The sequence below is a fragment of the Pelodiscus sinensis genome, chromosome 15 (assembly GCF_049634645.1).
Source record: "Pelodiscus sinensis isolate JC-2024 chromosome 15, ASM4963464v1, whole genome shotgun sequence".
NCBI lineage: Eukaryota > Metazoa > Chordata > Testudines > Trionychidae > Pelodiscus > Pelodiscus sinensis.
Window position 1 is genome coordinate 23,332,819 of NC_134725.1, and position 25,045 is coordinate 23,357,863.

Sequence of the window (25,045 nt, forward strand, 5' to 3'; positions counted from 1 at the left end):
ATTTCAGTCTCTTTCCTAGCAGCCTAAATTTGGCCTCCAGGACATCTCTCCTAGCCTTCCCTACGTCATTGGTACCTACATGTACCATGATCACCGGCTCCTCCCCAGCACTACACATAAGTCTATCTAGATGCCTTGAGAGATCCGCAACCTTCGTACCAGGCAGGCAAGTGACCATTTGGTTCTCCCAGTCATCATAAACTCAACTATCTATGTTTCCAACTATCGAATCACCCACTACTAACACCTGCCTCTTCCTAACAATCGGCATCCCCCCCCCCATGATTTTCCTCATGAACTGTGGGGATTCCTCTGCAGAATGACAGATGTATTATCCACTGCTAGTTTTACAGCAAAGCAATCTTATGGTTTCTTTGGCTACTGCTGTCAGACAGAAAAAAATCTTGTGGTGTCTTGTGGAGTGGGGGAAATGAAAAGGGGCCTTACTGACTCATGCCTTTATATCCCAATTTAAAACAACCAAGTCAGGGAATGGGTTTACCTGATCTAAACATGTTTTATTTTACTATGATTCTTGCTGATAACAGCCTTTTGACAGTCCTTCATGCTGAAAGCTACCATACAGAAATGCTTTGTGCTGTGTGACAGTAAAGCAAGCTTACAGGGCAGAAGAGAAGTGATAATAAATACAAATGGAACACTACACCAAGGGACACCAGAAGCAAACTAAAATTTTAACTGAATGAAACAGCAGTTGGGACAAATATTCCCACACTGTGAGCCTAGGGCTCTGATAGTATAGCCAGCCAGGGACACGTCACTGCAAACTCTCACTCTATTTCACTTTGGGCAAAGCAGGTAAAACCCTTATATTTCTGGAACAACAAGCTCTGGAACTAGGAGATTATCCATTTGTACTCCACTCAAAGGATCCAATTTAAAAAGTCAATTGCTGTAACTTCATTAATTAATTCTAAAAGGGCTCTGTGTTGCAAATATTCATCTTTTCATCCAGCTGATTGTTTTCTTTCCATCTCATTATCCATTTGTAAGGCTTTCTTCCATTGTCACAATCAGTGCAAGCTTTGCCTTGTGCCTTAGACCTATTTAGCATACGAATGCTCATGTCAGGCAACTCCCCTTCAAACTTGGGGCTATATTAGGGAGACTGCCAGGACCTCCACTGAAGAATTACTGCCCCTCGCTGACATATTTATATCAGCATAAAAACCTCCTAGGTAGATACAAGTATGCTAACAGAAGAGTGCTTCCATTGGCATAGCTAAATTCATTGGGGGTGAAGGAGTAGCCATGTGGCAGAAGAGCTCTCTCTCTGCCAGTCTATGCAAGATTTCCACTAGGGGGCTCCATGGTACAGCTGTACTAGCCAAGGCTATGCGATGTAGACAAGTTCTTTTCATCATGGTCATGTTCTTTTATTTACTAGTATTTTGGTGATTCAGCTGAATAATTATGAACAGTCTCTGACCAATCTCCAGCCTTCTTAGAAGTTATAGCTGTGTGAGGGGTGGAGAGGGAATAAAATTGGAGACAATGATCCAAGGACAATATAAGATGAGGCTAGATTGGTGAAGTCATGCAGAGGGGCTGTAGTTGACTCACAGGCCACATGTGTGAAGGATGACAAGGTATGTCCACCAACAGTGACAAGAGGGTTGTTCGACTCCAATGCCCATTGAATTAGATTTGCAGAAACAACCAGGGATTTGGGTATACCTGACTTGAGATACATGAAAGGGCTTGATTTTCAGAGGCTGGGTGCTCAGTGAGATGGGATATTCAGGCTTCTTCAGGGTTCTACAAGCTGGGTACCCCAGATAGCTAGTTGCTTTAAAAGACCTTGGCTATGCAGTGCTTCTCACCTCTCTGACAATACTGCCAGCTCACACCAATTTGCTATGGTCGCAGCCCATGGCTAAAGTCACACTTCCTCTCATAGCCAGACTGACACAACTAACACATTTCCGAAGTGTAGCAATTGCTAAGAGCTAGTGGAATGGCTCAGAAACATATATTTGTAGAGCACCATAGTCCCTCACAGATTTCCACAGCCTGTCCATCCATTACTTATTCTGTATCTACCTCAGTTAATAAACAGACCCAAATGTGACTGACACATTTCTGCCTGAGCTCAGGCAGCCTCTTCTCTAATGATTATTGTGGTGTCTGTTTTTTTTTTCATGCAATGGAGAAAGGGAAAAGTATTAGTGTGGTATGAAAAATCAATTCCTGTTTAATGAAACACTCCTTCATGCTGTGCAACTCTCAAGCTAGAGAGAAATAAATTAAATGTTGATAACCATCCAACATAACACACTATGGGTTGCCTGATAAACAAGCAATGACTCTAGCTGGGGTGGATTTTTTTTTATGGTAAATTAAGAATATATATGTTCACAGCCTTAGACAAGAAAATGACTCTTTCCCAACTGCCCAGAGGTCATGCTCGGTAGCATATACAATGCCCTCATAGTTCTGGCTGTTAGCAATGGCAGCACAAGCTGCATTCATTCAACGGAGTTCTTCCTGCTAATTGGGTGAACAATCTGCTCAGAGAGGCAGAGCTGGTGACAGACAGTCTTTGCCAGATCCTGGGCAATGTGTGTGGGAGGAAGGATTGACTTTAGGGACCATGAAAGGGTCAGAGCTCCAGGCAGAAGTGGTGGGATTAGGGACAGCCAACCGTCAGTGCTGCTCAGACTGCACTGTGTCTCCCACATGCCAGACTGGGGTTCTGGTGGCAATTTAAAGAGTTCAGGGCTCTAGCTGCAGCAACGGCCTGCAGCCCTGGCTCCTTTTAAATCACTGGGTCCCAAGAGCAACAGCCCCCTCTGCCTCCCTCTGTTGGCGGCCCTGTAGAGAGGTAAACACAATGCATTTCACAATGGGGCAGCAAACTACTGCTATCAATACCTTGCACTTCCATAGCAATTTCCCCCAAGAGTCTCATAGCACTTCCCAAAAGTTAGAGCATTCAGCCTGGCATTGCTCTTGTGCTACATTTAACAGTCAGTTTAACTTCTGTGCCAGGGAAGATAATGGAGCAAGTAATTCAGGAATCCATCTGCAAACATCTGGAAGATAATAAGATGATAGGTAATAGCCAGCATGGATTTGTAAAGAACAGATCATGTCAAACCAGTCTGATAGCTTTCTGTGACACAGTATCAAGCCTTGTGGATAAGGGAGAAGCAGTGGATGTGGTATACCTAGATTTTAGTAAGGCATTTGACACAGTCTTGCAAGACCTTATCAATAAACTAGGGAAATGCCACCTAGATAGGCTACTATAAGGTGGGTGTATAACTGGCTGGATAACCATCCTCAGAGAGTAGTTATTAACCATTCACAATCAAGCTAGAAGGGCATAACAAGTGGGGTTCTGCAGGGGTGTGTTTTGGGACCTGTTCCATATCTTCATCAATGATTTAGATGATGGCATAGAGAGGATGATTATTAAGTTTGCAGATGATAGCAAGGTGGGAGGGGTTTCAAGTGCTTTGGAGGGCAGGGTCAAAATTCAAAATGATTTGGACAAACTAGAGAAATTGTCTGAGGCAAACAGGATGAAGTTAATAAGGACAAATGCAAAGTATTCCTCTTAGGAAGGAACAACCAGGTTCACACATACAGAATGGGAAGCAACTACCTAGGAAGGAGTACTGCAGAAAAGGATCTATGGGTCTTAGCGGACCACAAACTAAATATGAATCAGCAGTGTGACACTGTTGCAAAAAAAGCAAACATGATTCTGGGATGCACTAAAAAGGAATATTGTGAGCAAAACACGAGAAGTCATTCTTCCGTACTACTTTGTGCTGATAGGCTTCCATTGGAGTACTGTGTCCAATTCTGGGTACCACATTACAAGAAAGCTGTGGAGAAATTGGAGAAGATCCAGAGAAGAGCAACAAGAATGATTAAAGGTCTAGAAGACATGACCTATTAGGGAAGACTGAAAGAATTGGGCTTGTTTAGTTTAGAAAAGAGAAGATTGAGAGGGGACTTGAAAGCAGTTTTCAAGTATCTAAAAGGGAGGGAGAAAAATTGTTCTCCTTGACTTCTGAGGACAGGGCAAAAAGCAATGGGCTTAAATTGCAGCAAAGGAGGTTTAGATTAGACATTAGAAAAAACATCCTGTCAGGGTAGTTAAATTCTGCAATAAATTGCCTAGGGAGATTGAGGAATCTCCATCACTGAAGATATTTAAGAACAGATAAGACAGACACCTGTCAGGGATGATCTTGGCAGTGCTTTGTCCTACCATGAGGGCAGGAGACTGTATTCGTAAAGAACAAATCATGTCAAACCAGTCTGATAGCTTTTTTGATAGATTATCAAGCCCTGTGGATAAGGGAGAAGCGGTGCCCTCTTGAGGTGCCTTCCAGTTCTATGATTTTTTTATTCTGTGTTTAATACAAATAGATGAGCAGAAGGCATCCTATGACTCCAGGATAAGCCACAGCACTGCAGTGAATGGATTCTAGGGAAAAGATGCTGGTAAAATAAAATGTCACATAGCCTGTTTCCCAGACAAACTAACCTGTATTCCTTCTGAGAACATTCTGGAGGAAGCAAGAGGTACAGGTTTGTGTTTCAGTTACAGCTCTTTGCAAACCCTGTTCCAGTGTTCACTCCCCATCATCTCACAGACCAGACAAGCATACCACAGAAGCTATGCACCAGCAGTGGAGCTGATGCTTCTGATTTTTCTCCTTGTAAATTATTGCACCTGTAGCAGAAGTCCCATCAAAGTGAGGCATTGTTTGTTCTACAGGACTCCTACAGCATAGCAATTGGCCAGGCAGGTGCTGCCCGTAGAATGTGTTGATGTCTATAAAGCACTGCAGCATCACTCCAGCTTGCTGGCACCTGCCTCTCCTTTCTATTTGGTGCTTGAGAACAGCTGGCTTATGCATCTGTGCATCCCTTGGAGACTGTCCCAGAGCTATTGCAGCAAACTTGGCAGCTGTTCAGTGCTTGCTCAAAACCTGGACAACAAAGCTAGGATGAGAAAACAAGGAAGGCTCAGGAGAGGAAGTAGCATACTAATGGACTGTGCTGCTGGGCTTGTAGCAGCCTCCTTCGATTGTGCCTCTGGTCCTGCTACCTCAAATACTATCACCCAGAAAAGAGGGGGGGATGTTGAATTAGCTTCATTAAAAGAGAACAGCATGATGTCAACTCATAGGGGCACGGCTGAACAGGGTTGTAGATTCTCTTCACAACAGAGTCATTTAGGGATAGTTGCTTTTACTAATCTCAGTACGTCACTACTATTACAGGCTTAATACTGCCAGAAGACAACCAGCCAAGTAGTTATCTGTGTCTGGTAAAAACTGTCTTCTCAGTCTGCAGACTCCAATGATATGTACTGCTAGGATGGAAACTTCCATCCCGGGCCTGCTGGCCCCACATATGACTTTTTTCACAGATCCCCCATATGACTTTTTGTGTGACACAAGGTGAGAGAAAAAAGAAGAGAGGCAACAACTGCTATTGATGAAGACACAAACTGAGGTGGGCGGGCATGTGTGAGACAGAGACACTGGGGGCAGGATTTATTTCTGTTAGATGCCTCCTTTGATGTGGTGGACAGATGATCATAAGCCTAGTGTTGCTTACTTTTAGTGCTGGCTTCTTTTTCTTTTACTACTGCACCAAACTCCTAAAGAACTTGCCTGCTTTGGGTTCTAGTCTCCCTCTTGCTTGTTCTTTTATCCATTGGATAGCATCACTTCCCTCCTCCTCACCTTATGTCCCATTCTTTCCCTGCTTCTTTGGGTGATTTCTGTGACTTTTTAGGTTAGCCCCTGTTCCTGGAACAGCTTCTTTGTGCAACGAACTGCTTTATTTTCCTCCTTTCACCCCTCTCCCTGAAAGTCAGACCTCTCAGTTGGCTTCCCACCCCTCATCTCTGTTCAGTGACTGCAAGTCACCAGTTCCTTGCCTAAAACACCAGCTTCAGACTATGAGTGTGGGTGTGTGCATTCAATTGCACACAAAGCATTCTCAACTATGGAGCTCCACAAGTCCCAAACTTACCTACCATTGGCTAACTGCAACGGGGCAGACACTGTCAAGGTGAAAAGTCATGGTGATATCTTGAAGACAATAATCCTATTTCATAGTGTATTTTACCTGTGATCACCTGCTTGTCTCTATAAATAACATTCTGCAGGTGATTCCAAATCCCAGTAAAATTATCTCTTTTCATACACCTGTCACTGATCAGACAGGCTGTTCCCCATGGCTGAGCCCTTGGTCCTGGGCAGAGCATCATGGAATAGCTTGAAGGCTTGGTGCTTTAATTGTTCCCACCAATGATGCCTCTGTCAACTGCTATTGCAACAAAAAGCAATCAGAGACTAACCCAGCCCTTTTTAAGATGTTTCATGGGACACAACTCTGGTTACCCAGAGGGGACCTTTACCTTTTTCCTACTGTGATGTGTCCCCTGCTTATCTTACATTTCATAGGTCTGTCTCACAAGCATTCTGATCACATGGCTTTAATGGTGCAGAGCTTAGAACTTCTCCATAAGCAAAGATCAGATGAGTGACATTTCAAATACTATGGGGAAAAGCATGGTAAATTACAGAGCTGGGCTTTCATGGCTTTTCTTTGCTCTCAGGTACCTTGTATTTAAGGAGACAGAAACAGAGTGTATTTTTTGGGGTGGGATTATTGCTCTTCTGGGGTATCATTTTGGAACACGAAGCTACAGCTGAGTAGAATCATAGAAATGCAGCGCTTGAAGGGACCTTGAGAGGTCATTAGGTATACTTTCCCCCTTGCACTAAGAAAACCTAAACATGTGTCTGATCTGTTCTTAAAAACCGTGGGTGATATGGATTCCACACTCTAATCCAGATCTTAACTTGCCTTGTAATTGGAAAGTTTTTCCTAAAATCGAATCAAAATCTTCTTCAGATTAAATCAATTGCATTTGTCAGACCTTCAGTGGATGCAACTATTTTAATGTTCTTTTTTTAATTTAATTTTCAAGTTTAAGTGGCCAAAAAGTGAAACATTCTCTTAGAATTGCTCCACCTGGAGGTTTGCTAATAGGAAATGAAGATTATGTATTTAGAGCAGGGTTTCCCAAATGGTGTTCGGCGGATCCCTGGTGTTCCACAAAGTGAAAATAAGGGTTCGGTGAGAAAATTCCATTACAGCCTGAATTATTGTAATGGAATGGAATTTTAATTCATTTATGAATTTTATTGAAAACTATTTTCATTTGTGTTTGCCACAATAAGTGTCCCTGTGTAATGCCAGCTTAGCCAGAGAGTGGGGACAATGATGTCACTACTCAGCGCTGCGCGTGCAGTCAGTCAAGGGTTCCGTGCAGTCAGTCAGAGGTTCCACAAAATTCTTTTGAGTTCAAAAGGGTACCATGGCCAAATAAAATTGGGAACCACTGATTTAGAGGAAGAAAAAAAATGAAGGCCACATGTCATCATGCATTAAGTTTTAACACTATGGTTTTGTCATAACTGATAGCCACAGGGAGGTAAAGTCATTGCTGAGCAGGGAGACCAGAGGTCAAGACTTGGATTCTATTCCCAGCCCTGCCACTTTGGTCAAATCAATTCCCTGTCTGTAACTCAGTTTCCTCGTCTGTTTAATGGGAATAAGAACGATAGACTCATTCCAGTATCCTACACTCATGGCAGGACTAAGTATTATCTAGACCAAGGGTCAGCAACCTTTCAGAAACGGCATGACAAGATTTAACTTAGTCACTTCTATGTACGGATCTGCATGCCATTAATACTTTGTCAATAATAGTCCTACTTACATTTTAGCAGTTTCATTAATCTCTCTCAGTAGCCTCAAGTGTGCACCACATCCACCTTCACTTCCCTCCTGCCCCCACATTCCTTTGCCCCCAGGGCACACACAGGCAGGGCAACAGTGTTGGGACTCGCAGACCCCTAGGAGCAGTGATGGGGTGAGGAGGGACGGTGGAGCAGAGTCACTTCCCTGCTCAGCTCAGCCCTTTGCCTGGGACTCACTCTTCACCCGTAGGCTGTGGCAGGCAGAACCTGGGGCTGCCCGGGGCTGGTTCCAGCCCTCGGCCAGCCGCAGCAGGGTGGTGGGGAAGAGTCTCCCCACACTCGGGGAGCAGCTGTGGCTTAGCTCAGACACTGGCACCCCACAGAGGCAGAAGGCGCCTGTGACCAGCTACACCACCCTGATCTCTGGAGAAGGAGGCAGAGCCTGTAGTGGGGCAGGGGGAATTAACCCCTTAGCTCCAAGGAGCTGCAGCCCAGGCCAGGTAGGGGCATCCCCAGGGGTGCAGAGCCCAGCTCTGGGTCATGACACTGACTCTGCTTGTCCGGCTCCTATGCCATGCTGTGTGGCAACCATGAGACATGAGCTGCAGCGCAGGCTCCCTGCTGTGTGGGGAAGGAGGGCTTTGCTCGAGCTACGGACCACCTGGGAGGCAGTCACATGCCTCTCAGTCATGTTACAAGCCAATTATGGCACATGTGTTATCTGTTATCGACCACTGATCTAGACCAGCATTTCTCAACTTTTTTTATAAAGTACCCCCTTTTTAAAAAAAAATAAAGTCATAAAAATATTATAAGTACACCCAGTAACTATGGTTTTCACACACACACACATTTTTTTTTTACCATTTCAACACATTTGTTTAAACAACTTAATTGTAGCTGGGTGGGTGATGAAATTTTTGGGAGTAAAAGGTACAAAAATAATAAAGCAATGTAAAACTTAAAACAAAAATTCAGTTTTCTCCAAATTTCAGTTGTGTTGACATACCCCCCAACTTCTCTAGAGTACCCCTAAGGGTACTTGTATCACTGGTTGAGAAACACTGATCTAGACCATCCCTTCAGGTCTCTGCCTACTTCAAAGGAATGTCTGAGGATTAAATAATGGATACATGTTAAGCGTCAGGAATTCCTCAGATATGAGATGCTGTCAAAGTACATAGCATTATAACCAGTGTTGAGGATTTCAGTGTACTCTTGCAATAACCTGGCCTCCAAATTTACCCTAATTGTGAACTCAGCTGTGGAAAAGTCAATACAAGTTTACAAAATGTTACAAAACACATCACAAACACGAATGGAAAAAGTTGCAAAAGGGAGACAGAATAATAGAATTAGTCCAACCAAAGAGGCCCACTGATATAATTGAAGGACTGTGTGACCATCATGCCCAGGAAACAAAAGAAATAACATTTTACTCAGAGCAAATGAACAAAATGGTTTTCTCAGGCATTGGAATCTGTGAAGAGAAGCGTAGAGCTTGAAATCAATGAGTTGAAACTGGTGTGTTGAAAATTAGACCTCCAAAGTAGACCAGATAATAAGAAGATGGACTAGTCCACTCATTGCCTCTCTTTCAGTGGGTTGGCTGTTTGATTTCTGGAGGAGTAGGAGGAAGGCTGCTAAGTCTTCAAACTAAATCAGTGGCTTTGCCCTTCATCCTTGCACCCTGGAAGTCATTGCATCTTTATGAAGCCCAAACCTCAGAAGGGACACCTGACCATTGCCATCAGACCAGCAAAGTCTCCAGCCAAAGACACAAGGGAACCTGCTCTGTCTCCCTTTCCATTGCGTGTTCCTTTCTGAGTATTTTCCCTCCTGCCCTGTTTATCTTTCATGTTTCAACTTACCACATGACACCAGCACAATGAGACAAGACAGCCTACAAAGCTCTATACAGCTGAACAGCCAGATGATTTCCCAGAGTCCCCAAATTGAGAGGTGAGCCAGAGCCACTGCTGTCACAGCTGACCTGCCAACCCAGCACATCCATCTGTGACTGACCTGCCACCTGGAACCTTAAAAATATCAACAAAACCCGTATTTCCTCGCTTTTGCTATTCTGTCTCTTCTTCTCACATATTTTTCTGTCTGTCAGAAGCTGAGAAAGTGACCTTCTGTCATGGCTGGATGTTGGGCAGCCAGACCAAACAATCAGAACCAGAGGCTGCAAAACAGGAGTGAAGAGTTTCTCTGGGTCAGGATTGCAGGAGTGCAGAAGCAGCAAAGTGTGGATCTGAACCACAAAGTGGGAACCACAGGCAGGCCAGATGGCAAACTGGAATTTGGGAATCACAGATCAGATGCCAGGAAATCAAACCAAGGATACACACAGTCCTTATCAGGGTGAAAACTGGTAGTTCTGTTTCTGGTGCTTGATGCTGGCTTAAGTACAGCCAGTGGGCCAATCAGTTGCTCTCAGCCTCTGCCAATCAGATCATTATGCTAGGGAGCATTATGTCAGGGTTGGGTTCCATGTGTCAGAGGTATGCTAGTCTCAGGAGCTTGTTCCATGGATGGTTGGAGTAGGGCTGTGTCTGAGAACTATGGGTCATCATGACACCATCCTATACCTCACAAAGCTAAGCAATAAAACTAACTCTTTCCTTCCCACAAGAAAGTTGTGAAATAGACTAACTGGTTTCCTCTCTTTTAAAAATAACTTTGATATATTTTTGGTTGAGTTTATTTCATATAAACATCCCATTTCAATTTTAAAGGGCTTATAACTTGTTTTAGCTCCTTTTCTTTCTTGTATCTGTAACCCCCAAAGAGATTACTTAGATCCCCAGGGCTTTGTCTGCTGGCAGCTCAGGGAGAGGTACTCTGAGTTTGCCTTGGCTCTTCCTCCCTACCAGGGTCAGGGTCCACCCGGCAACCCATAGGGAGTGTGGCAGAAAGCCTGTGAGGACCTGTAGATAGAGCAGCGCTGACCATGCAGTGACTGGTCTCACCCAGCGAGCGGGAGAGCCAACTCAGCCTGGCTGGGGAAGCCTCCCAGCAAACTCCACAAACTGGGAATCAACAGTGGAGAAATAAAACCCAGCTGAGGGATCCTGCCTTCAGGTCCCTAGAGGCTAGTTCTCAGGGGGAACCCTGCATGCAGGCCTGGGGCTTACTAGCTCCCACACAGCCAGCCCTCCCCTTGCCCTGGCTGGCTCCAGACTCCCTTCAACAATGGTCTCTCTTTCCCCCTCCTGAACTCCCTGGGAGGGGCACCTTACTCCCTATGGGTTGCCGGGCAGACTCTGACCCTGGTAGGGAGGGGGAGCCAAGGCAAACTCAGAGTGCCTCTCCCTGAGCTGCCAGCAGACAAAGCCCCAGGAATCTAAGTAATCTCCTTGGGGGTTACATATCCTAACCATAAATCTCCAAGTTTTAGCACAAATTTCTTAGGATGTTTGCCGTAGTACTAAGTAAGATTGTTTAATGCTAGATAATCACAGAGTCATGTGACCTTTAAATCTTTGGGTTCATATTGCCTCTATAAGTTAATACAAAACCTTTCAACACTACTCACTAACTCACTGTGCAGTGGTACAAATGCAACAGAAATGTAACACTTTCGCGAAAGGAGTTATGGACACTTCCTGTAAGTTGTCCTTCAGTAAGATATAACTGAAAATAATAAAATTATATTAAGCCAAGGAACATTTAGGCTGCAAATCAAGAGGTATGTGGGGCTATCCTTCAGGAAACTGGCAGTGGATGACATCACAGGCTGTTCCTTTCTCTAATTTCTATCAGTTAGGACCAACCATTATTATCTCCTCTCTTGTGCCATAGTGACATTTGAATTAACTTTTGCTAGAACCAGCAGAGAGCACTGTTACCCCAAAGGACAATTCCCAGGAATCTGAAGGAAGACCGTGAATTTCAGTAGCTCCTGTCTGATCCAAGACACAAACTATCCTGTGGGGAGTAGAGCTCCAGTTAATGCAGTTTTTAAAGTCATTTCAACAGAAAAAAAAAATCTGAAATAAATCCCAAACTTATTTCACTCCTAGCTTGATCCTATTACATTTTTGAGAGTCTATGTGAAGAGTCTATATTTTAGTCAAAAGCTTGATAAGAATAAGGTGAGTTATGTGTCTTCTTGTGCTGGAAATTTACCACGTTGGCTATATCTTGGAATGATGCATATGTATGGACCTACAATTGTTTGCAGCATGTATCCCATTATTCCGAGTTCTCTAGCTGTTTGGGTTTGTCTGCACAGAGGCAGCTTGTGAGGGACCGGAGGCGGGGGGGGGGGGGGGCGGGGAATCACATGGAGATGAGATTTACTGGCATCCCTTTCAAATTTAAAATGTGGAAACAAGATTCGATGTCTTTGCTTTTCCATCACCACCCAGCGGGCCCTCCATGGGATAGCCTCACACAGTTGTACTGGCCTGTTTATCCTGCCTCACCATTTCTTTAGAGGCGTGAGCACTGGTAAATGTAATGCCAGTTTTGAAAGGCTTCTTTAATCTTGCATGTTGGACATAAATACCATATAATCATTTCTGCATGGCCAGAGCCTCTCACTTGTATAGGTAACCCCCAAATAGTAAAACACAAGCCCGCTGAACATAAGCCAGAAACCTAGACAGCAGAGAAAGAAGAAAATGAATCTAACCCAGTTTTTCAGGAGATTGGGGGAGATTATATCACAAATGTTAGACCATTTCATAACAGAACCCTAATGACCTTCTTATGACCTCTTTTATGGACATATCACAAAACCTCATTACCAGTTTACATTTCCCACTGTGGCCTGGGACTAGTGACTCATTATACCAGGATGTCTAGGGAAATGCCATGAAGGTTGCCAAACAAACAGAATGAGAGCCTCTGATGTAAAGCCATAATTCACACCAAAATGAGGGTCTGGCCTGAGAGTATAGCAGAATGTCAGATTCATTCCAAAGAGAATTTCCCTTCTGGAACTGACATCAAGCAAGTCCCAATCACTCACCTTAACCGTTAGGGAATAAAGTTGCCTCTTAAGCAGATAGCTCTCAAATAATTCAGTGCTCCCACAGTATAAGCAGAAGAGATCATTCTTCTGGCCTTTACTTGATCACTAAAGGTATGTCTACACTATGGGACAAGGTCAAATTAAAATATGTGACTTCAGCTACATTAATTGCATAGCCAAAGTTGAGATAGCTTAACTCAACTTTTGGTGCTGTCCTCACTGCAGGAAGTCGAAGGGAGAACACTCTCCCTTCGACTTCCCTTACTCCTTGTGGAAGCAGGACTATCGGCATCTCCATTTGAATTAGCATGTCTTCATTAGGGTATTAAGGATTAGTCAACTAATCAACTATCCGTAAGCAATACAGACAGCAAGGGGGACGGAGAACAGGGGTGTACTTAAAAGCGGCAGCGCTGAACAAAGCCCAGCGTTAATGCAAAAGCAGCATATGCTGACAGCATATGCTTGGCATAGCAATATCACCTCCTCAAGCAACATTAGCTGTGCCCATAGAGAGTTCCCAGGGGTGCTGGAGTAGAGAGGTTCAACCTGTACTATGTGTTGGCTCAGTGTTTAAGTCTGGCCTAGTGCCTTTCATCTTGGACCTAATTAACAGAGTGTTCTCTACAAGCTGCAAGCTCGAGTTTCTGTGATGGCAGGATCAGCTCGCTTAATCTGCAGCAACTTCTTATTGACGAGTTAATGAGCAAGGGAAGCAGCATCCAGCTTTCTTTGGCTATGGTTTGAAGAACAGTCAGCATGATACATGCTCCTTGGGGGATGGAGAGAAGAGGAAGTGAGTGGGAGAAGAAAGAGAAGAAAATCATTATGGGTCCCAAATGGCTCCCAAAAGGTTTCCAATCTCTACAAGAGGGAAAGAACACCCCATACATGTATCTCATGCCTTCTTGGTGGACTATCAATAGCACACTCAAACATGGGACCTCTGGATCTAAATACAGCTAAAAGACTCCATTAACAAAGGTGGTAACAGGCTCCTCAACCTTCTCAGAGACACAGAATGCCACAATGAGTGGGTGTGGTCTTTAAGAAACTGAGAAAAAGGGATGGAGGGAAAGATTGTCCATGGGTCCAAAAAAGGGCTCATAAATCATTCTCTCTTGACCAGGAGGAGAATCTATGCTGGTTAGAACCTGCTGGAGTCTTGCAAAGGGAAGCTGGGAACCCAAAGCATTCAAGACAAAGAAGTACTAAGAGCTGCAATTTCTATAAAGAAACCCAGCTGTGTCTTTGGGTCAGATCTACCAGATATAGGGTTGAGTCCACATTGCTTTTCATGTTTGCTAGGAATCGAGACTATAGCTGGGGCAGTTATGAAGAACAGTTTAAAAACCTGGATGATGGGATCCAGGAATGTGAAAGAGCAGATTTTAACACAGTCAAGTTCAACTTCATTGCAACTCCTATTTAACTCAGCTCTGTCTATGATTGATTCCTCACTGTGATGCCAGAGGAGTGAAAGATGAATGCCTACCTCCAAGATAAGTTCCTTTTATTCCACTTTGTCATAGCCTGAGCATACCGCTTCTTCCTGGTTTCTGACTCAGCAAGATCAGGTAGAGAACAACGAGGTGTCTTCATTAATTCCAGGGTCGCTTCATCTAGATTTAAAAGAAGAAGAACAAAAAAGGCTTGAAATACTGTGATGGAAGCTGGTTTAACATCTCCACTTTCAGAAGGTGAAATTGGGTGTTACAAATATGAATTTCCTTTCCTTAAGACATTGTGGGAGGACTGGGAGGGAGGGAATGAGCATGACAGAGGCCTTGGCTTTGAGCAATGTGGTGGGCTTAGCACGCACATGGTAGCAACGCAGCAGTGATAATGGTCCCCTTAAAACATACTGCAGCCATTACAAGCTTTCTCTGCCTTAGAATGTAATGTTTTTCCTTCTTCGGCTGCTGGCATTCACTCTTTGCTCATCACAGAGCAGTCGATAGAGCTATTGGCTTTTACAATGATATTGCTCCATCAAGACTGGACTGTAACTTTTAACACTATTGGGAATGCCTGGGTTAGGGAGTGTGAAATACCTCTCTTGCCCAAAGGAACTACATAGGAAACATAGCACTGATGACTGGGCTTTCAGATCTTCTACAAAACACTAAGTACCATTTTCTACCCCACAACCAATTGGTCCAGTGCCATTTGCAGCACAGCAGCAGAGGTGAGAGGATGGGTCTCATAGGGGGACTGCTGATATTAACAAGGTTGTTCCTAGTTTAGATTAGGAATAGCTATGCAGCTGAGGCCATGTCCTGCCTACACCCAGACACACACATACATGCTGGAATAGTTCTGTGTACCAACACTGATTGCTATTGATCATGAAACAGATTGCGTTGCTATAATACTACTGGTTATTACCAAAAACCAAACAAACATCCTACCTTAGACAGGATAACTAATCTTTAACAATGTTCCCAAAATAAAAAGTCTCATTTTCCAAAATTACACAACTGGACTAACAACACTGTTGCAGGGCGGATCTATCTTTCCCAAGAATCACCTATGGGGGAGCCAAGTTGTTAGCAAGGTAAAAAGGATTGGGAAAGGGAAGGGGGCTCTTTGCATTCATGGGTCAGGCCTAGATGTAACACTGGCTATATACTATTTTAAAAAGTTGGGAAATAGGAAACTGACAAGAACCTTGTGGTCCCTGCTGTCACGCCAGATGGGAGCTGGTCCATGAGGAGAGCCAGTTTAAAAATCAGAGACAGCAGAGCAGGATGGAATCAGCTGCTATCCACATGGGTCCGAGCACCCATGGACAGAGGCTGCAGGGAGACAGGGGAGCCTGCCCTGAAGAAGACTCTGTCCACAGTGGTGCCCGTACTGGCCACAGACAGAGGCTGCTCCGGCAGGAGTCCCCATCCACAGGGGGGCTGGGACCCCCTACATACAGGGGCTGCTCCCAGGGACCACCACCTGCCAACAAGGAGGTTGGGACCACCCCCACCAACAGGGGTTGCTTTATGGCAGCCTCCCCTGCCGCTCCCCACACTGCTGCCTCTGGCTTTTAAGCCGGCTCCCCCAAGTATTGACTTCTGCTCCCCTCCACGCCTGCTGACTCTAATACAGGGAATGCGAGTAGTCCATTAGATAAACCGATAAACCTAGGCTTATTGGTTAATCAACTAGTCGACTACTCATTCACATCTCTATGACATACTTTGATTCAAACGTTGGTGTCATCTCTATGGAAGCAGGCTGATGGTAGAAACACTCCTATGGACTTCCCTCAGTCCTCATGACGAGTACAAGTACTGGAGCTGATGGGGTGCCCTCAGCGTTTGATTTAGTGGGTCCTTGCTACATCTGCTAAATCAAACACCAAGGCTGCGTCTAGACTGGCACGATTTCATGTAAATACTTTTAATGGAAAAGTTTTTCCATTAAAAGTATTTGAGCAAGAGAGCGTCTACACTGGCACGGATGCTTTTGCGCAAAAGACATCTTTTGTGCAAAAGCATCCGTACCAGTGTTGACGCTCGCTTGTGCAAAAAAGCTCCGATGGCCATTTTAGCCATTGGGCTTTCTTGCTCAAGAAATTAACTTGCCTGTCTACACTGGCCCTCTTGCACAAGAATACTTGCACATGAGGGCTTATCCCTGAGCGGAAGCGTCAAAGTATTTGCGCAAGAACCACTGATTTTGTACAGTACAAAGTCAGTGTTCTTGCGTAAATACTCGTGACCAGTGTAGACAGGCGGCAAGATTTTGAGCAAAAGCGGCTGCTTTTGTGCAAAATCTTGCCAGTCTAGACGAACCCCAAGAGTTCAGTCTCTGGAGCTTAGATCCGCAGGTAAGTATAGATGTGGCCACAGTCTCTGGATTTCTCAACATCCTCTGGAAAAGCAATATAATATTTGTGTACATAGTCTGGTTATACTGGAAACAAAATGCTAATATTCTTTTTGATAAATTTTTTATTGGGAGTGGAATACAATTTTAAAGGGCCAGTTCCACAACCAACAGAACTCTCTTGATGCACCAATTTATAGATCTGGCCTTATGCTTTTATTCTTTTAAAAAAGGGAAATTAAATATTTTTCTTTAAAACAAAATCCCAAAACATGGCTCCTCCAACAAGGAAAAAGACTGTAAAGTCCACTTTAACTTATGCTCATAATTTCACAACATACCCAAATGCAAACCAAAAAACCCCTGTTCTTGGGCTACTTGGTGCTTCCGATGAGATGTGAAAGAAAGATAATTACATGTATTTAATTAAAAACTGAAAGCAAGAGTCTCATTGGTGAGCTGATAAGAAAACTGGACAGAGAGCTGTTTAAATGACATGTGAAGCAGCTGCTCAGAGAAGGACTTCCTGAGAGCTGCCAAAGCACAGTCTGAACTTGGCAAAGGAGAGCCTGCTAACTGGCAAGTTTTTGCTAACTCTCTTCCAAATAAATGGCAGTGAAAGCAAACTGACCTCCCCACAGTAGATTGCTACTATATGAAATGCTATGCAGGGTTCAAGGACCAAAGAACTGAGGGTGACAAGAAAATAACTACAGTTTGGTCCTTTCCAGTCCGGCATCCTCAGGACCTGACTTGTCCCAAACCAGGAAGTTTATCAGACAAGGGGAGGTCAATGGTCACTCCTTTGCTGTCAACTTCTGAGCTTCCCCCTGGCCACTGGGATCCCCTGCTGCTGCCAGTACCCCTGCCACCAGCCTGTGGATCTCCTGCCACTGGCCTGGATGTGCTCCCAGCCAGTCCTCTTGTCGCCTTACTCCTAGGGCTCTCAGGTCTGGGAACCTCCGTGTTCCTATCAGACCTTGAAGATTGCCCTACCAGAGAGTCCCAGATTAGAGCGGTCCACCCTATACTACTATGGAGAGAGAAAGAGACTTTAGGAGGGTTATGATGATACTTAGGTCCAAGCAAATGGATTCAGAGAAAAATCAGAATTGATGCTGATGCTCACTCACTGCTGATTCCTCTTAGGGATGGTTAAATGGTTTGGACAGGAAGGCACTTGACTCAGATGCAACACTGCAAGAGTGGCGGTTGGGCAACATAGACTTGCAACAGTTGGGCAACTCCACAGCAGTGCATGAGGCAAACAGGCCAGGAACAGACTTGCACTTCTGGGGTTTGATCCAGCTCCCACTGAACTCAAAGGGAGTTGGATCCCTTCACTGACTTCAAAAGGACCTGAATCAGATTCCTACCTTGGAATTCGGGGAGAAGACTGCATGATGGCTATATTTGGTGAGCCTTATGGTGAGATTTTGAACTGCTTTGGGTGGAAATCAATAAAGCAAGCAAATAATTATGTCTTGCTATGTTTTTAACTAGAGCAACTACTTTTCTTGAAGAGGTAGAAGACCACTAGGATACACAGGAATGTTCAGTGCCATCATATCTAAACAACAGTAATATTTCATGGTTCTAGAATTCCTTCCTTTCAAGACTCTCACTTCACAAACATTAATGAATGCAATGTCTCAGAAAAAGAAACTGAGGTGCAAAGAGGGTAAGCAATTGCTCCCAGTCACACACACAGTCACCTGGAATAGAATCTCAGACCCCTCAACCTTGTGGTTTAGCTGTAAATCCAGCTTTCTGCAGCTGCAAATTGCTATGGCTAAGCACCTGTCACTAGCTCTGGCTTTCTTAGCAGAGAGAAAAACCAAAAATGCTAGTTGTCTTAAAAAATAATTTGATGTAAACAAGTATAATAAGCGGGGGGGGAGGGGGGAGACAAAAAGAACAGCAGTGAGTCAGTCTTTTAGAAACAATCCTTCCACTCCCAAATAATTATCCCAAATAATAATACTAGAACATTTCAACCTAAAGATCTGGGCAATGAAAAAAATGAATTGAAAAAAATGATTTTTTTTCTCAGTTGGATGATGTAATCAATGATTTAAAAAAACCATCCAAACTAGCAGTTCTATAAGTTTCTCTCTTTTAAAAAATTCATTAAGGGATATTTTGAGCACAATAAATGCCCCAAAGGCATGTGGGTCTAGTAAAATAATTGCCCATGTTAGGTTGTTGAAAACAGAAGGCAGCAGAGCACCTGAGCCATGTAATTACTCATAACTGCAAACTGGGCTGTTTGCTGTTGCACACATATTAGATTTTCCTGGGACTAGCACAGTCAACCTTTTGCAGATCAGTGGTATGGAAGAACACAACTCATCCCCTGTCTCCAGTACTATTATAAGATATCTTTGAGCTGATCATCAGAATGAAACAGAAGAAGAAAGTGCTTATTTTGGACAGACCTAATATTCCTGTTGCTTCTAGGCCGCCAAACTCTTGCATGGCCATGATGGCTTTTGCAAGCTCTTCCTGGGTCTGCAGTTGTCCTGTGACTGGGTCTGGAGGAGGCAGGTAGCCAAATTTAGTCAGCCAGTCCTGTAAAGCAAGCAGAAGAGGGAAATAATAGAACATAGAATGACAGGGTCTGAAGGTCCCATTTGTTCTTCATGGAGATGCCTTTTCCATCTACATGTTTACATGTTAACATTGAACTTTGTGGTCTGTGTTGACAAATGAACGTGTCAGAATGGATCTGGATACATTACTTAAGTAATGAAATCCAGTGACCTTCATACATTCCAACGCTGACATTTAGTTTTCCCATCCAGCTGCAAACTATCTTTGCTCATGGCAACAGCAGAGTTATAAAACACAGGCCTGTGACGCAGCTATCTTTTAGACTCCCTTTGCGCTATTGGTTATTAGCAGAGACCTGTTTGTTGGGAGATTTGCCGATGATAAAAGAACCTGAATAATGAAGAGCTTAAAGTTGTCCTGTATTCTTGCTATGAAAATTGTTGGTAATAACAGGGACATGGACTGAGCACTGTAAAACTGGGTGGCAGCCATGTTGGCTCTTGCTGCACAAAAAAGTCAATATCTGCTCAACAGAGAAGAAAACCATTTAGAGCTTACCGTGATTTTCAGAAGGCAGCCCAGATTATTTATTTACTTAAGAGGAAAGGCGAATGGGTTTACGTTCCCCTTCCCCCAAAGTTTAGCCACCTCACTGCCAGGGACCTCAGTCGGTGCACTTAGAGTCAAGCACATATATCTTTTTTATGATCTAGAAAATGTGTCCCATAAGAAACTTAACCACCACCTTTTTGCCAAGTGCTTGATCATCTCCAAGGAGGCCTTCCATTTACTCCTATTCTTGTTTCCAATCAATGCAGAAGGAGCAGCAGAGCAGAACTTTATATTACTGAGAATACATGTCTCCTGTGTTCTTTATCAGTATCAAAAGATGTATTGATCTACCAAGTCACTAAGGACTGATATTGATCTAGGCTTTTACCTTGGCCAATAAACCATTAACTTATTTTGGTACGATTAATAGTGTGAGTCAATATCTGCTTATCACTGATGCTTGACTGTTCTGTTTCCCAACCCCCTTCAAGAACAGAGAGTTCCCAAGCCCCTATTGATGCACTGGGGTTAAATGAGCTCACATTTATAGAACTCTCTTTTAGATTTTCTTTGTTTAATAAAGCTCATCACCTATTCAACCATTTTGTGAGGCTTTAGAGTGCTACATAGTTTTTCGTTTTGTTTTAGCAAGATCAGACTAACACGGCTACCTCTCTATTAGATTTTCTTCAGCTTGTTATGAGAGCAACATTAGCCATTTCTTTCAAAGAACAAGGCTTCAGTTCCATCTCTCTCTAGCACAGCAAAGGGCAATCTAGGCTAGTGAGTGGATCACGAGTGGCCCTATTTCATCTCAAGATTGACATAATCAAGATGGTCTCTCAGAATAGGGTAGTTTTTTGTTAACTGCGTTTGCGTACCTAGAATTTGTGGGATGTGCCCATTAAACCATAGCTGTGCTTTGATTGGATACAGGGGAGCACACAGCTGTCACAGTCAATGTTGTGTGCAATCAGCACGCACCTCACTTCACATGTCTTTGCTTTATATGTCTTTATATGTTTCAGTGAAATCAGTTGCAAACAAACTATCTGGCAACCCAGCGCCTGGGCAATGGTAAATAAAATGTCTCATGGACCACACACTGAACCCCAATGGTTCTCTTGTGGTCCTTAGGCCATAACTTGCCCTCCACTGTTCTAGCTAGTCAGTTGTCTCTTTACCCTCTTTTCTGGCTGGTTCATTTTAGTGCGATAGCACATTATCACAATACGGAAAATTGCTTGTGCTGCTTTTTCACGTTGTTTAAATATAGCTCCAAGATTCAGTAACCCAGGTGCAAGGAATACATTAGCTACCAAAGACCACATAGAGAGACTCAAGTCTTATACCATCATATAGCCTGAAATCTGGGCTGAATGCTCTCAGCAGTGTTTCCTCCTGCTGCTTTATTTGTCCCTTTGCATAGGAAAAGCATTGGTGACAGCAATTAGCTACAGAAATTGCTCCTGATTCCTCCTGAGAAATAGTCTGTGACACAGTGCCCTATGTCAGTCCATTGACTGCCAGGAATGGTGAGGTTTAATTTGGTTTTCTCCACAGCCACGGAGACAGGGTAATTTATCCTCTAGCTGTAGCAGAACCTGTGGTACACTGCAGACCTAATTAATCCAGCTTCCCTGTAGCCCTCCTGGACAATTAATGGGAAGACAAAAGGCAAAGAAGAGGCACATGATTTTGTAGCAAATGTGTGAAAGAGCTGGAAAAGGTGATCAGTCCAACAAAAACCTTCAGTGATTTAGTTTTAGCAATAACTGTCCTTTCTTATTTTTCAAAAAAATCATCATTTTGCCCTTCAAAAGGTTTAGGATAATAGTGAGAGCTTCTCGTACCTAGCCATGCTTCATTGCTACTTTTCCTCAAGAGTGAGGGAACTAATGACTGATTCAAAGTTTACTCACAATGTTCATGTAACCCAGAGGCACTGAGAGCACGGACAAGGGAGAGTGAAGTCTGCTCCACAGCCTTAGTGGAGGAGAGCACATCTATACTTGATGGAAGATCAACACACAGTCGATCTTCCAGTGTTTGAGTCTAGTATGGACCTTCTAAATCAAACACTGGGTGTACCCCCGTCAGTGAAGGTACTCCTCACCATCATGAGGCATAAGGGAAATTGACTGGAGCATTTCTCTCATTGAACTCCCCCTGGGTATGTCTACACTCTAGGCGCTACACATACAAATCGCTAGTTCGAACTTAATTCGAACTAGCGGAGCACTTAATTCGAACTAGGTAAAGCTCATTCTACGAGGACTAACGCCTAGTTCGAATTAAGTAGTTCAAATTAAGGGCTGTGTAGCCACTTAATTCAAACTAGTTGGAGGCTAGCCCTTCCCAGTTTGCCCTGGTGGCCACTCTGGGCACCACCAGGGAAACTCGTCTGCCCCCCTCCCAGCCCCGGACTCCTTAAAGGGGCACGGGCTGGCTACAGTGCCCATGCCAGGTGCAAGCCTGCCAGCACCCAGCCAGCAGACCCTGCACCTGGCACGGCATGAACCAGCCACCCACTGCCATCCAGCCCTCCGCCTCTTCCTGGGATTAGGCTGGCGGCTCCCAGGAGTCTGCCCGGAGCCGCAAGAGGCGGGCGCCCACCTGGTCTAGTGCAGACATCGTGGACCTCATCGAGGTTTAGGGGGAAGCCTCCAACGTCCACAACTTCTGCACTAGGTACAGGAAAGTGGCCGTCTAGAGCAGGATAGCAGCCAGCCTGGCCACCCAGGAGCAGATTTGCATGAAAATCAAGGTGGTCCAGTGAGACCCCTGACCCTGAGCCCTGAGCTTAGAACATAAAAACATAAGAATGGCCGTACTGGGTCAGACCAAAGGTCCATCTAGCCCAGTAGCCTATCTGACGACAGCAGCCAACAGTAGGGACCCTGGAGACAATGACCAAGCCATTTGTCTTGTGCCATCCATTTCCAGCCTTCCACAAACAGTGGCCAGGGACACCATTTCTACCCCCTGGCTAATACCACTCTATGGACCCAGCCTCCATGACTTGATCTAACTTCTCTTTAAACTCTGTTCTAGTTGTAGCCTTCACAGCCTCCTGCAGCAAGGAGTTCCACAGGTTGACTATTTGCTTTGTGAAGAAGAACTTTCTGTTATTAGTTTGAAGCCTGCTACCTATTCATTTCATTTGGTGTCCTCTAGTCCTTCTATTATGGGAACTAATGAAGAACTTTTCTTTATGCACCCTCTCCTCACCACTCACGATTTTATAGACCTCTATCATACCCCCCCTAAGTCTCCTCTTTTCTAAGCTGAAAAGTCCCAGTCTCTTTAGCCTCTCTTCATATGGGACCTCTTCCAAACCCCTGATCATTTTAGTTGCCCTTTTCTGAATCTTTTCCAAAGCCAAAATATCTCTTCTGGGGTGAGGAGATCACATCTGTACACAGTACTGAAGATATGGCATACCATAGTTTGATACTTCCCCTCCTCCTTCTTCCTTTGGCTTCCCCCTTCCAGCTCCCTCCTCCCAGGTTTCCTCCTCCCCTCTCTCACCCTCTCTCTTCCCCTCTCCCACCTCCTTTTCCCAGTCTCCCCGAGTTTTGTTCAATAAAGAGAGTTTCTATTTTTGAACACACGTGTCCTTTATTTTGTACATCAGGAAGGGGGGCTAGGGAGGGTAATTGGAAGGAGGTGAGGGAGGAATGGGGTACCAGCCCCCGATGGGGAGGACTGGGGTGGCTCTGCGGGCTCCTCAGGGTGGAAGCTCTCCCGCAGCCCCTCGATTGACACACCCCCCGGATGGCAGCCTGCGGCAAGTGCAGCCGGGCTGATGGCCAAGTGCTGTGATGTGCCAAGTGAGTGTACTCAGGGCACTCAAAGCCAGGACTGCTTTGCTGTCCCTCATCGAGGTAGACAAGCGAGCAGGGAACCCCTGAGAACTGTCTGTCCGGGGTGGAGGTCGGGTCCCTTTAAGAACAGCCCTCGGCTAGCCTGAGATAGCAGCTCCTCACTCTAAGTCCTAACCTGATGCCCTGCCGGCACTGCTTCTGGCCAACCTTAACTTCGGTTCAGGGTCCACTCAATGTGGACATGCTAGTTCGAATTAGTTTTTAGGTCTAGATGCACTAGTTCGAATTAGCTTAGTTCAAATTAACTAATTCGAATTAAGTTAGTTCGAATTAGTGCTGTAGTGTAGACATACCCTCTATGAGGACAGTGCCAAAGCTGGACTTAAAGTATGTCAACTCTGGCTATGTTATTTATGTTTCTGAAATTGCGTACCTAAAGCTGACTTTAGTTGTAGTGTAGACCTGCCCAGGTGGCTTTTAGCACATGCATTAGAAGCACTAGTTTTGGCTAGTTCTAGGTTGCTGGTTCAATCTCTCTTGCTGACAACCAGAGTCCATTGGCTCTACACATAGATCTATGTGTGGAGGGGGGGAGTGGTTGGCACCAGGACAAGTGCGCGTGGGGCTTTCCTGCGCCGGGGGGGTGTGTTGACTCCCTGGGCAGGCACGCACGGGTCTTCCCCACACGGGGTGAGGGGTGTTGGCCCCAGGGCAGGTGCTCGCGGGGCTTCCCCACGCCGTGTGGGGTCAGCCCCGGGGCAGGCACACACTGGTTTCCCTGTGGGGGGGGAGAATCCTGGGAGGGAGATGCAGGGGACTCTCCGCCTCCACTGGCACCCCGCTCCCCAACCTCCACTCCCCAGCCACAGAACGCTATCCCCACTCCCCTGACCCCAGCCACAGAACTCTGTCCCCACTCCCCTGACCGCAGCTACAGAACTCTGTCCCCATTCCTGTCCCCACTCCTCGAACTCTGTCCCCACTCTCCTGTCCCCAGCTACAGAACTCTGTCCCCATTCCTGTCCCCACTCCCCGAATTCTGTCCCCACTCCCCTGACCCCAGCTACAGAACTCTGTCCCCATTCCTGTCCCCACTCCCCGAATTCTGTCCCCACTCCCCAGTCCCCAGCTACAGAACTCTGTCCCCAATCCTGTCCCCACTCCTCGAACTCTGTCCCCACTCTCCTGTCCCCAGCTACAGAACTCTGTCCCCACTCCCCTGACCCCAGCTACCGAATTCTGTCCCTATTCCCATCCCCACTTCCCGAACTCTGTCCCCACTGGCACCCTGTCCCCACTGGCACCCTGTCCCCTGCTGCAGAACCCTGTCCTCTGCCCTCCCAGCATCCTATTCTCTCTCCCCTGCCTCCAGCCGCAAAACTCTGTCTCCTCAAAATGTATAATTATAAACGCTTCATTTTAGATTTAAATAGCATGAATAAAAAATAAGACCATATATTTCATAACTATAAACATGTGATTTTAATTTTATGTATCGCATAATTTAAAAATAAATTGTTTATCAGAGTGTGTAAGTA

The 25,045-nt window shown here is 44.9% G+C and overlaps 1 protein-coding gene across 3 annotated transcripts in view; it reads right to left on the minus strand.

Annotated features, from left to right (window-relative positions):
- The window catches only part of MMP17 (matrix metallopeptidase 17), a 181,043-nt gene that overhangs the window by 36,023 nt on the left and 119,975 nt on the right, over positions 1–25,045 (minus strand). For 2 of the 3 annotated variants that reach the window (XM_075898412.1, XM_075898411.1), the window contains exons 2-3: positions 19,014–19,146; positions 14,246–14,372 (exon numbers count right to left, since the gene is read on the minus strand). In XM_075898412.1, coding sequence (XP_075754527.1) covers positions 14,246–14,372; positions 19,014–19,146 — 260 coding nt within the window. The remainder of the gene's footprint in view (positions 1–14,245; positions 14,373–19,013; positions 19,147–25,045) is intronic. The other variant, XM_075898413.1, reaches the window with a different exon arrangement.